The 12,876-nt window shown below is 41.5% G+C and overlaps 1 protein-coding gene across 4 annotated transcripts in view; it reads left to right on the top strand.

The window, feature by feature from the left end:
• Btk (Bruton agammaglobulinemia tyrosine kinase) overlaps nt 1-12,876 on the top strand; it is a 41,295-nt gene that overhangs the window by 15,882 nt on the left and 12,537 nt on the right. For all 4 annotated transcript variants that reach the window (XM_006528483.4, XM_006528485.4, XM_006528484.4 and 1 more), the window contains 6 exons: nt 2,069-2,150; nt 8,421-8,549; nt 8,993-9,060; nt 10,772-10,959; nt 11,347-11,409; nt 12,144-12,198. In XM_006528483.4, coding sequence (XP_006528546.1) covers nt 2,069-2,150; nt 8,421-8,549; nt 8,993-9,060; nt 10,772-10,959; nt 11,347-11,409; nt 12,144-12,198 — 585 coding nt within the window. The remainder of the gene's footprint in view (nt 1-2,068; nt 2,151-8,420; nt 8,550-8,992; nt 9,061-10,771; nt 10,960-11,346; nt 11,410-12,143; nt 12,199-12,876) is intronic.

Raw genomic sequence — 12,876 nt, 5'->3', positions numbered from 1 at the left:
CCTTCATTTAGTGCATCAGAAGCCTCCTGGGCAGCAAGACCAACAGGCAAAAAGAAAAATGTAAAGAAGCAAAGGCTTATTTATTTATTTATTTATTTATTTATTTATTTATTTACATTTTAAAACTTTATACTCAATATATGAAATTGACAAGCATATTTGCTTTTGTGTTTTCTCCATCTACCACAATTTCTTTTCATCTACACCTCTGTACTGGCTAGTTTTGTGTCAGCTTGACACAGCTGGAGTTATCACAGAGAAAGGAGCTTCAGGTGAGGAAATGCCTCCATGAGATCCAGCTGTAAGGCATTTTTCTCAATTAGTGATCAAGGGGGAAAGGCCCCTTGTGGGTGGGACCATCTCTGGGCTGGTAGTCTTGGTTCTATATGAGAGCAGGCTGAGCAAGCCAGAGGAAGCAATCCAGTAAAGAACATCCCTCCATGGCCTCTGCATCAGCTCCTGCTTTCTGACCTGCCTGAGTTCCAGTCCTGACTTCCCTTGGTGATGAACAGCAGTATGGAAATGTAAGCTGAATAAACTCTTCCCTTCCCAACTTGCTTCTTGGTCCTGATGTTTGTGCAGGAATAGAAACCCTGACTATGACAACCTCTAAAAGGTTATAAATCAGCAGGATGCCTATTCTGTTATGTTTTGTTTGTGATGACTGAATTGAGAAAGGCACTCTGCTTGTTGACTGACCATCTCACTTCCTCCTGGTTCTGCGTATCTCCTTAATGGTGGTCATGTGGGTTGAAAAGGCAGAAAAGGGGAGGGAAGGGTAAGTATTAGGAAGTTCAGTATGGAGAAGGCTTATTAGACATTCATATACATTCTAGTCTAGTCGGAAACAAATGAAGAGTGTCTTTTTGATATGCCATGTAAGCCATAGAAAAGAGTACAATTTGCGCTTCCAGTTGGCGTGTTTGTCTCCTGAGAGCTGCGTAGGTCACATGCAGTGACTGTAGCAGCCTCTGAAGCAGTGAAAGTCAGAAAAGGAAGTGGAAAGTCTCAGGGGAGGGGGCTTCCTGTCATGGATGTATGAGCACGGCAAGACCAACAGGCAAAGAAAACTGTAAAATGATTTTTTTCATGTCTCTGACTGTTAGGAAACTTGTGAAGGTAGGGTGTTTGTGACATTGCTTTTATTATCACTGTCTTCGAACAAGATCTTGTTTGGCAATGTGAGCAGATAATGAAGAACAGCGTTATATAGTTAAGAATAATTCATAATTCAAAAAACTGTATTTGACTTTAGAATTCATTGTGTGATATCTATTAACCTTATGAGAGTTAGACGCCAAACTTTTTTGAGACACTATTTCACTATGTACCCAAGGCTAGCCTAGAGTTCACCATCCTCCTGCCTCAACTTCCTGAGAAATGGGATTACAGGTATGTGTCACCATTCTTGACTTTAAAACCAATTTTTTTATATTTTATGCATCTCTGTAATACCTACCACAATGAAAATGATGTTTGAAAAATACTGACGGATTTAATGATAGTCCCTGATATATACTTACTCAATTTGAGGTATGTTTGTAGTTCTAATTTGGGTTTGTTTGGCAAATATTAGTGAGAAAAGACCACTGGAGAGAGATGTAACCATCGCAAATTTAAAATTTTACTCCCTCTTATTCAAGCCCCCAAAAAATGAATAAAAGTTTAAGTCATATATATTACCCCTTCAATTTTCTTGCATATAAACCAAAATTTAATACTAAAATCATAAATATCCTCTGCTAAAGGAAAAATTTTTACCAAGAGCTAAGGAAAACATTGTAAACTAAATAGATACCTAAATTAAAACATACATTAATGGGACTTAAGATTATTCAAAAGCTAAGAGCTTTGACGTCTTACATCCCTGGACATGAAGTAGTTCAGGAGTTCTTCAGCTGGTTTACCTGACCTCTGGACCACTGCTAACTGAAGACCCTGTTTGCTTGTATTTTCTTTCTTTTATACAACAAATATACAGTGCTGTATCTTAAGACTCACTCATTGCTCTGAGATCTTTCTTGTTACTTTCTGAGCCCTAATCTTGGAATTTGGTGTGTCACTCTAGGTTGTATATGATGAAGGACCTCTCTATGTTTTCTCCCCAACTGAAGAGCTGAGAAAGCGCTGGATTCACCAGCTCAAAAATGGTGAGAATTGCTTTGAAAGTAAACTAGTTTTAAAAAGGAAAAGAAGGAAATTGTAAGAAAGAGAGGAGAGGAGGGAGAGAGAAAGAGAGAGAAGGAGAAACAAAGGAAAAGGAACTGATGAAAGGGAAAGGACTCAGCAGGGGGTAATAGAGGGAGGAGAAAAGAAGAGTGAAAGAGTGTTTTGCCTCAACAGATAAATATTCCACCATAGGAATAAAGGATAACTTAATAAACTGAGAGTCCTAACCCAGTTCCACCATCATTTCTCCAGCACAATTTTGTGCTTTTAAAATATTGCTGCTGTTGTTGTTGTTGGTGGTGGTGTGTTTGTGTGTGCATGTGTGGGCAATAATGGATAACTTTCAGTATTCAGTTCTCTACTTCAATTGTGAGTTCCAAGAATGAAACTTGTGTCATTAGGTTTGCATGGAAAGTTCCTTTACCCAGGAAGCCATCTCACCACCAGCCCTCTCTAATGCAGTTTTGTAATTGTGGACGTGTTCATTTTCTTATTTATATAGCAATATCATGTAAATGCTGCACCATTTACAAAGGTTGATATATGACTCAATGGTTATACATATTTAACATCTTCGGTATGAGATGCCTAGCTAATAAAAATTAATTAAATGGGGCATGAGAGTGCTTGAAGTCAGAGTCAAAGATCTTAGTTGCAAGCCACTTTCTACCATTGACTTTTGCCAAGCAGGCCATGGGCTTCTTGTGGTCCAGCTTTTTCTTCCAAATGGCCGTGATGATAATGCCTGCCATACCCACCTCCAGAGTTGCCTAATAATCAAACAAATAATAACATGTGTGAAAGTATGAACAGAAAAAAATAAAGGGACTAGATAAGAGAGGGACAGCCATCTCCTTATTGTGGGTAAACATCTCCCAAGGAGCTACTTTGTAGTTGTTGCTTTGTGAAGACCTAAACTTGAACATTTCCTCAGTGTTTCACCATACAGTGATTATGATAAGCTTCACTGTAAATGCTTGCAGCACAGGATGCATGCACATATTGTAGTGTGTATATATAGCTACGCGTCAAGTGACTGAGAGATTAACTGGTTGAGTTGACATCAGGAAAGGCTGCCTAGAGAAACAGGAAGGAGAGCAGACCGATAACGGCACAGTTGGGTTATTGCATGACAGCTCTTTGTCTTCACAAACATTTAGATTCTGATACTCAGTGGTTGGCCTTGTTCACTCCTTGGAAATATGAATAGTACAAATTATAATCACCAATTCTTTCAAAATAAAGGAGGAAAGGAAGAAAAGGACCATTTATTTATTGAATTTTTACTGTGCACCAGACACTGAGTTAAGTAACCTATATGTATTCTTGTGTTTCATTCTCACAATAATCTTGGACTAATAGCAACCATAGCACCTTACAGGCACATACTATGCTCCAGGGTCTGTGATAAGTGCTTCAAATGTGTTGGCTCATTTAATCCTCACAATAGCTTTATGATTTCCCATTCTCCTACTTCCAGGTGAAAGAATTAAGGCTCAAAGAAGTAACATAGCCACTCATGAGCATATAGCTAATCAGTGGTGAAGCCTGGATACAGGCTGAGACTCCAGTCTCAAAAATGAATATACTATTACCGAGCCAGAGAAGTATTCCTAAAGACTAATATAAGAATTAGAGAGGGTATCTATATTTCTACCACTTTGGTTCTATTGACAGTGTTTCATTCAATGTCTTGCACTCGGAAAACAGTTGATTAAAAGAAAAAGACATGCATATTGAATTTTCTATGGGAGCTAGTACCTACCACCAAGCTAGGTTCTGCAATGCTGGCTGACAGTGAGTTAGTTAGGAAACAGGAAACCATGGGCAGACTATCTGAGGAGAAGCTAAGGAGAAATGTGTGAGTTAGCAGTTCTTTCACGCTTCAAACACTCATCTCCAAACCAAGATCATTAACCAAAATGACCATAAGCTAAATAAACATGAAGCTAAGATAACTGAAACCCTGTCACTTCAGCTATATTGTTAATGGTCCCTAGACAGCTTAGCTAGGGACAGTTTTGCATCCTTTTCTGTTTTGCTGAAGATAACCACCAATATATGTTGTCACACCAATTTAGACATACCACAGAAGGCAAAGTAGGAGCTTTCTATTCTAACAAGTAGTATCGTTGCTGAGAGATTGAGATGAAAGTCTCAATAATCTCAGGTTAGACCTAGGTGCTAATAATGAAGAAAAGAAAAGAGCTGTCCTGCTTGTTGTAGTGGTACACTCCTTTTAATTCCAGTACTCAGAAGGCAGAGGCAGGAGGTTCGTTGTGAATTTCAGGTTAGCTTGGTCTACATAGAAAGCTCCAGGCCAGTCAGGGCTACATAGTGAGACCCTGTCTCAAAAACAGCAACCAAAAAAATCTTTATTAGGAACCTTCAAGTCTTATTAGAGTGATACTATCCCTCTCTGGGATTAAAAAGCATCAAGTAGAAATCACCAGCATGCAAAGGAGAAGACTTCTGCTTCTCCTCTTCCTCCTCTATCCCCTTCTTGCCCTCCTCCTTTTCCTTCTTCCTTCTCCTCCTTCCTCTCCTCTGCCTTTCCCCTTTCCACTCTCCTCCTTCCTTTCCCTTATTGATTTAATTGGAGTCCATATATGTGCCATGGTACAAGTCTGGAAGTCAGAGGGCAGCTTGCCTTGTGGGATTTGGTTCTTTCTGTCTACCACATGGATTGTGGGGATTGAAGTCAGGTTATCAGAGGCCTGAAGAGGGCATCAGTTCTCCTAGAACTGGAGTTACATATGGTTGTCATAACCATGTGGGTGCTGGGGATCAAAATCAAGTCCTCTGCAAGAGCAACAAGAACTCTTAACTGCTAAGCCCTCCCTCCAGCTCTCCCTTTCCAAGAGATTTCTTAAGAAACAAACATTATTATGGAATGTCAATAGTTCTTTTTTGTTGTTATTTGGAGGCTAGAGTCTTACCACTTATTCCAGGCTGGCCTGGAACTTGCTTTAGAACTCAGGTTGGCCTTGAACTACTACTGATCCTCCTGCTTGAGACTCCCAAATGCTGCAATTACAGAAATAGACCTATAAGTCTGTCTTTTTTCTTTTCTTTTCTTTTCTTTTCTTTTCTTTTCTTTTCTTTTCTTTTCTTTTCTTTTCTTTCCTCTTTTCTTTTCTTTTCTTTTCTTTTCTTCCTTCCTTCCTCCCCCTCTCTCTTTCTTTTCTTTCCTTTTCCTTTCTTTCTTTCTTTCTTTCTTTCTTTCTTTCTTTCTTTCTTTCTTTCTTTCTTTCTGACAGTCTCACTAATATAGCTTTGCATGACCTGGCACTTTAGACCTAGAACTTCCCATCCAGGATAGCCTGGTACTCACAGCGATATGCCAGCTTCAGCCTTCTGGGTGCTACAGTTAAAGGCATGGCACACTACATCCAGTGCTGAGAGGGATCTGAACAAGCACACTGCAAAAGGAGACCGTAGGAAGCTTGATTTCCCCTCAGTAGCACACAAGCATAGACTAGATTGTTAAGTCTTCTAGCGGTATCGACTGCTGCCCTGGCCTTCCTCCAGAAGGCACAGAGGAGCTGGAGGTCTTGAAACCATTTGCTGAAGGGTATAGCCTGGTATGGAGAAGCAGATGGTGACTGTGATCAAAGCAATTAGCCCAGGCAGGCATTATTTACAAATATCAGTGCCTGTTAATAATTAAAGCTATATAGACTTTTGGCCACTTGTACTACATTTTTTTAAATTATTTATTTTATGTATATGAGTACACTGTAGCTGTCTTCAGACACACCAGAAGAGGGCGTCGGATCCCATTACAGGTGGTTGTTGAGTCACCCTGTGGCTGCTGGGAATTGAACTCAGGACTTCTCTCCATCTCTCCATTACTGTTTTAAAAGTGCCTATAGGTGATATAACTGCCACCCACCCTGTGCTTGGTAATGGTGCAAAGTCTCAAAGGTCATGACAAAAAGCTGGGAATGTCACTCAGCTCAGGGGTACCACTTGCCTAGCATGCTCAAGGCCTCCATTTCAATTCCTAGCACCACCCCACTCCCCAAAAATCCATGTTGTGAAAAGCTTCAAAAAGTCCTCTTTTTGTTTCTTTTGTTTTTGTTGTCTTTTTTGCTTAGTTTTTTGATTTTTTTGTTTGGTTGTTTGGTTGGTTTTGTTTTTTTTTTGTTTTCTTTTGTTTTGTTTTTTGAGAGAGAGGGTTTCATGGAACCCAGGGTGGTCTCAAACTTGCTCCATGGTTAAGGATGGAGGTTCTTGACCTCTGCTTCTTAAGTCTTAGGATTACCAATGTATGCCACTATACCTGTTCAATGAGATGGCAGGGATTGAACCTGGCGTCTTTGCACATGCTAAGCAAGTACTCTCTCAACTGAGCTACATCCTCACCTTCAGGATTTTGTATTGCATTTTCCCCAGCCAAACCTTGAACTTCCCGCTCTTTCTGCCTCAGCCTCCCAAGTGCTACTTTGGGCTACACAAGGAAACCCTGTCTGGAAAAACCAAAACCAAACCAAGCAACCAGCCAGCTAACAGCAGCAACAACAATAACAACAAAAAAGAACTTTTAAGTTACCTTATCTTTTTAAATTTTTTTTGTACTGTAAGTTTTATTTACTAATAAAAGATCATCTTACTTAAGTTACCTTCTACACTGGGATATTTTGGGTTTGTTCTTAAACAAGATTCTTCTTAGCAGTAATGTGCTTGTGGCTCTTGTTCCCAGCGCTCACGTTTGCCAGTTGTTCCCACTGAGTTTACTTCTCTTGGTTATCAGACACCATGGTCCCTAGATGCCTTTCAAAGTATTTATTTGTTTGATTAGGGATGTCAGTGTGGGCATCTGTATGACGAGGCCATCTGTGAGTTCAGAAGAGAACTTTGTTTCTCATCTTCCATCTTATTTCTGAGCCAGACTCTCTCCCTTCTGCTACACATTCAAACTTCTGTAGGATTCTCCTGTCTCTACTTTCAGGCTTGGTTCTCTTCTCTTTAACATCCATCTTGGTAGGAATGCTACAGTTACATATTTGCACCACAGTTAGCTTTTTAAGTCTGGGAACACAGTTCAGGTTGCCAGGCTTCAGTCATAAGTACTTTTACCATCTGTCTGCCCTGCCCTAGACACATTTTAAAAATGAAATTGTTTTTCACACAATAAACTTTGATCATGTGTTCTCCCTTCCGCAACTCTTCCCTGAATCTGAGATACTCCTCCTTACCCAACTTTAGATTTTTTTCTCTCTCTAAAAAAAAAAAAAAGAAAATCAAAACAAAACAAAACCCAACAAGACAGACATCCTTTTGAAATTGACTACGTTGTAAGGTTCTCGAGATGCCAGTGAATAAATGAATTATGAACAGTAATCACACCTATATGCAAATCACTTTGCATCAATTACTTTGACTTCTGAGAGATTCTTTTGAGCCTGCTTTCCAGTTCTGTGAGGGAAATGGAATTGTGTATATATGTTTGGCAATAAGATTACACCCCCCCCCCCACTTGCTTGTCTTAGTCAGTGATCAAGGAAGCTGGCGAGCTTGGTGGTTTTTGGTTTGTATGTGTGTTTGGTTTTTCCTAAAGGCAGACTCACTTGCAATGTCCCTTAAACTCAGCTCTGATGACTATTCTATATATATAGAAAGCCCAATGCTATATAACTTCTGCATAAGGCAGGTGCCACTAAATCCTGTGGCTCAGGATCCAGGCAGAGTACCTTACACCTGCAATCTCAGGACATGACAGACTGAGACAGAGGTCATTAATTTTGAGTATAAGGCTACCCTAGGCCACATCATGAATTTTAGGCCAGCCTAGGCTACGAAATGAGAATCTGTATCAACAAACAAGAAAAAAGAGTGGGAATCAGGAAATTGGTGTACTAAACTATGGAATGAGTTGAATCTGGGCACATTTATTTCCTTCATCTGGCAAACAAACAGCACTCAAAACTCACAAGTGCCTTGGAAGATAATGAATACCGAGAAAACATAGATAATATCTTTGTCATTGAGTTCTGGAGCTATCAGTTAATCTTGTTGTGTTGATTGGAGGATACTCATAACAGACCACTAAAGAACATGCTTTGGGTCCGTGCAGACAGACAGGCCAGGAGACGCCTGGGAACCAACTGGGTTGCTTGCTTTCTGTGTCCCTCAGAGTGGTTGAGGGGAGAGACTAGTTGATGCTCAACACTCCTGCCAAAGAGAAAACAGGCAGATGGCATATTCTCTGGCATGTTCTATGTGGTCTCTCCTCTCTCTTGCAACAGTAATCCGGTACAATAGTGACCTGGTACAGAAATACCATCCTTGCTTCTGGATTGATGGACAGTATCTCTGCTGCTCTCAGACAGCCAAGAATGCTATGGGCTGCCAAATTTTGGAGAACAGGAATGGAAGTAAGATATCTAATCAATACAACTCCCTTACCTCCCTTTGGTGTGTGTGTGTGTGTGTGTGTGTGTGTGTGTGTGAGAGAGAGAGAGAGAGAGAGAGAGAGAGAAAGTGTGTATATTGCTGAGGATGGAACCCAAGGCTTCATATAACTGGGTCCTCATACTGATTTCTCTTTCCTTTGACATTATTTCCATCACATTCTCAAGAGTCTGTCAAATTTAAGGACACAACACAAATTTTGTGCATTTTCACCGCTAGAGGGAGGAATTAGTTAATGGTGGCTAAAAATCAGCTGGTTTTATGCTCAGCTGTGTGACTAAGCACCAAGAATCTCTTTCTGACTTGCATAAAGGCAGCAATACAACAGTAACACCCAGGACCAAGCCTGTCTCAGGGCCCCCACCTAAAGTTCATTTTACACTACCACTGGCTTCTTGTTTTACAGGCTTAAAACCTGGGAGTTCTCATCGAAAAACGAAAAAGCCTCTTCCCCCTACCCCAGAGGAAGATCAGGTATACAGGGAAATTACATACAACTGTGGGTTAAATAAAAATTTGTTGTCACTGGGCATGGTGGCACACACCTTTAGTCCCAGCATTTGGCAGAGGAGAGGGAGGGTTAGGGACGGGGCAGAGACAGAGGCAGAGGGAGAAGCAGAGGCAGGTGGATCTTTGTGAGGACAATCTGATCTACAGAGTGAGTTCCAGGACAGCAAGAGATCTTGTCTCAAACACGCACACGCACACAGTGGTGGTGCACACATTTAATCTGAGCACTTGGGAGGCAGAGGCAGGTGGATCTCTTGAGTTTGAGGCCTACCTGGTCTACAGAGTGAGTTCCAGGACAAACAGCCAGGGCTACACAGATAAACTCTGTCTCAAATGACAACAACAAATATTGTCAAACACTGAGCACACATCAGAGTCTTAGACTTACCTAGAATTTGGGACTACTCACTGGTATTGTGCTGAGCAAAAGGGTCTGCCCATCTACTTAGATTTCCTCTTCAGTGAGACAAGGGCTATAAAGTAGCTCTTGGCAGCTATTTAATGCGATCACTTTGTTTGTTTGTTTGTTTTTGAGATGGGGCCTCACTCTATAGTGTTGGCTGCCCTGGAACTCACCTTGTAGACAGGCTGACCTCAGACTCAGAGATCTGCCTGTCTCTGCCTCCAGAGTAGTGGAATTAAAGGTCACCATGACCAGTTTATTGTTTTCAATCAAAAATATTTTCAAACATATAGTAAGGTGAAAAGAATATAGCATCGAGCCACATTTAGACACTACCATTACTTCCCATGTGTTTCTTTTACTCTCTTTTTCATTTTACGATTGGTTCTCATTACGTACTCAAATGTAGCTTAGGATGGTCTTGAACTGCTAATCTTCTTCACCCCTCTACCAAGTGCAGGCATTACAGATGTGTGCTACTATGTTTAGCTAGCCTCAAAGTCTTAATCTACCTCCCTCTGTCTCCTGAGTGCTGGGATTACATCCATGTTTCACTATCCCTGGCTAACATTTTACTTCAAAGTTTGATTTTTGGGGGGTTGTTGAGATGGGTTGTCAGGTAAAGACAATTGCCACCACACCTGACAACCTGAGTTTGATTCTTTTTTTTTTTCTTTTTTTCCGAGACAGGGTTTCTCTGTTTAGTCCTGGCTGTCCTGGAACTCACTCTGTAGACCAGGCTGGCCTCGAACTCATGTGTACCTTGTGAAACACATACATGAACTCACACACACACACATACACACACACACACGGAGACAGAGAATAAATATAATTTTAAAAATGTTGATTTGGGACTCCATTTTGACTTTAGGGGGTTTTATTATAATCATTTTGCAAAGAAGGAATCAGTTATTGGGTCCATGTACTACTTAAGTGCCAAACAGGTTTCCAGGTCTCAGATAAAGAATGCTAATGTCTGTGTCCTACTCCCAGAAAATGTGCTATAGGTAGTCAGCTGGAAACTTCCTGAAGATAAGAGTGTTGAAATACTCCTTAGGTGATCTGCATGTGTTCCCAAGTCGGGAGCACCTACTTGAGGGTCAAATGGTTGTGGAATGTGTGTTGACTAAAATATTGATTATGCCTGAGATGGGTTAAGATGGTTTCTTTCTTCTGCAAACCATAAAGTTGGAAAGGAGGAGGAGAGTGCTTGACAGGTAACCGACCTTTCTTTCTCTCCTACTACTTGCCGTCCTCCTAACCACCCAGATCTTGAAAAAACCGCTTCCCCCGGAGCCAACAGCAGCACCAATCTCCACAACCGAGCTGAAAAAGGTCGTGGCCCTTTATGATTACATGCCAATGAACGCAAATGACTTACAATTGCGAAAGGGCGAGGAGTATTTTATCCTGGAGGAGAGCAACCTACCGTGGTGGCGAGCACGAGATAAAAATGGGTGAGTTCCCGCAGCCCCTCCTAAGTCTTTGCCTGCCCGCTCTACCTGCACACAAAATACTGCAATATGATTCTCCTATCCCGTGTTTGGATCAGAGTTTGTTCTCCTCACAACACAATGACTACATCCTCTCTTAAGTATTTCCCAATGAACAGCTCAGTATGCAACATCTGTCACCGGCAAGAACATCTGCAGTGATTCCTGGAATGCCAAAGCCGAGAAGCTCCACTTTTCCCTGGCTGCATTAGGCATTAGAGACGTGGTCTTCTTTAATGGATATATTTCTATCTCTATTTGAGATTTTGTTTGAGCTCAGGGAATCGGGTCCAGGAATGTGACTGCCTGAGGGTAGCGAAGCACTGCATGATCATATTGTCGTCTCTACAGGCAGGAAGGCTACATCCCAAGTAACTATATCACTGAAGCTGAGGACTCCATAGAGATGTATGAGTGAGTATGTTCCAGGAGAAACAGTACAGTATATACTTTTCAATACTTCTGTTTGTTTTGTTTTTTCAAGCCAGGGTCTCTCTTTGTAGTTTTGGCTGTTCTGGAACTTGCACTGTAGGCCAGATTGGTCTCGATCTGAGCACTGAGATTGAAGGTGGATGTGACTGTGGCCTTTTTTTTTTTTTTTTTTTTTTTTTTTTTTTGCAAACAACCATACTTTCTAACAAGGTCTGTTTATTTCAAGATTGATATTAAAATTAGTACCAATGCAGGCAACTGATGCCCCCATGCCAAATTAGTATGTCTATCTTGCTGGGATACCCACCCGCAAATCCCTATACATACGAGTGCTGGAGAGGTTCTCAGACTCTCCAATTCAGAAGAATCTCATTCAAAGAACTGAGACTCTCAGAGGAAACATCTGAAAACATGAAAACGCCAAAACTGAACCAGTGTCCTTTCTTCTCTCATCACTGAAGTGGGTGGGTTGCCCTTGAGTGAGCCAGTCCCTAATATTTTCCCTATCAACTCTGTCTGCCCTCTACTCTCTGTATTCACAAGTGCCAACTTGGGCTTCACAAGGGCTAGAGTAGGCAATGTGGATGACTGATAGATCCTTGATAGTGTTTGAATGAAGTGATGGAATTACAGTACCAGTGAGCCCTAGAGGGTGCTCTAACGTCCAGGACACTTGGATCTGGCCTAGAAGCCAACCAAGCACTCTCTCTTTACAGGTGGTATTCCAAGCACATGACTCGAAGTCAAGCTGAGCAACTGCTAAAGCAAGAGGTGAGTTCAGGCCGCAAGCAAAATGCATTCTCAGTACACAATATGCAAAACCCAGAATTAGGTCCAACTTTAAACTGCACTCCCAGTTTGAGCTTTTGACGCATTAAAAGTGAAGAGGTTGCATCTCCAGCAGGGACCTTGAGCAGAAAGTCAGGGCTATTCTATTTTCTCTCTCCTGTGTTTGGCCAGGTAGGATGCAGACATAAACACTGTAGCAGTGAATTTGTTAAACTGCTCTGGCTCCTGGAGCCAGCTAATTTTGATATGCCTTGATATCGGTGATATCAATGATTGATAGTTCAATGGCTGGGCACTTCGAAACCTCCCCTCGGCTAGCACACACTTCCCTCAGGTATTCCTGGTTTAACATCTTCTAAATCTCTATTTTATCTTTGCTGCCCTATTACTTTCTGGGCACTGCCCCCCCACCCCCCACCCCCACCCCCGAGTATTCCCTTTCCACCTACATTGCTAGATGGTTTCTCTCCTGCAGCTCTTAAATCTGACCCCTCTGCCTCCGAGTCAGTGTGATTCTCCCCTTTCTCTCCCTCTTGCTCCCTTGCCCACTTAATCTAAAGGTCCCATCTCCTTGCCTTGCCGTTGGCTGTATGGCAGTTCTTTATTATCAATCAATATAATCAATATAATCCCAGCTTGGGGCAGGGATCCTCAGGTCTG

Source organism: Mus musculus, chromosome X, assembly GCF_000001635.26.
Source record: "Mus musculus strain C57BL/6J chromosome X, GRCm38.p6 C57BL/6J".
Classification (NCBI taxonomy): domain Eukaryota; kingdom Metazoa; phylum Chordata; class Mammalia; order Rodentia; family Muridae; genus Mus; species Mus musculus.
This window is presented reverse-complemented; position numbering and strand designations above follow the sequence as displayed.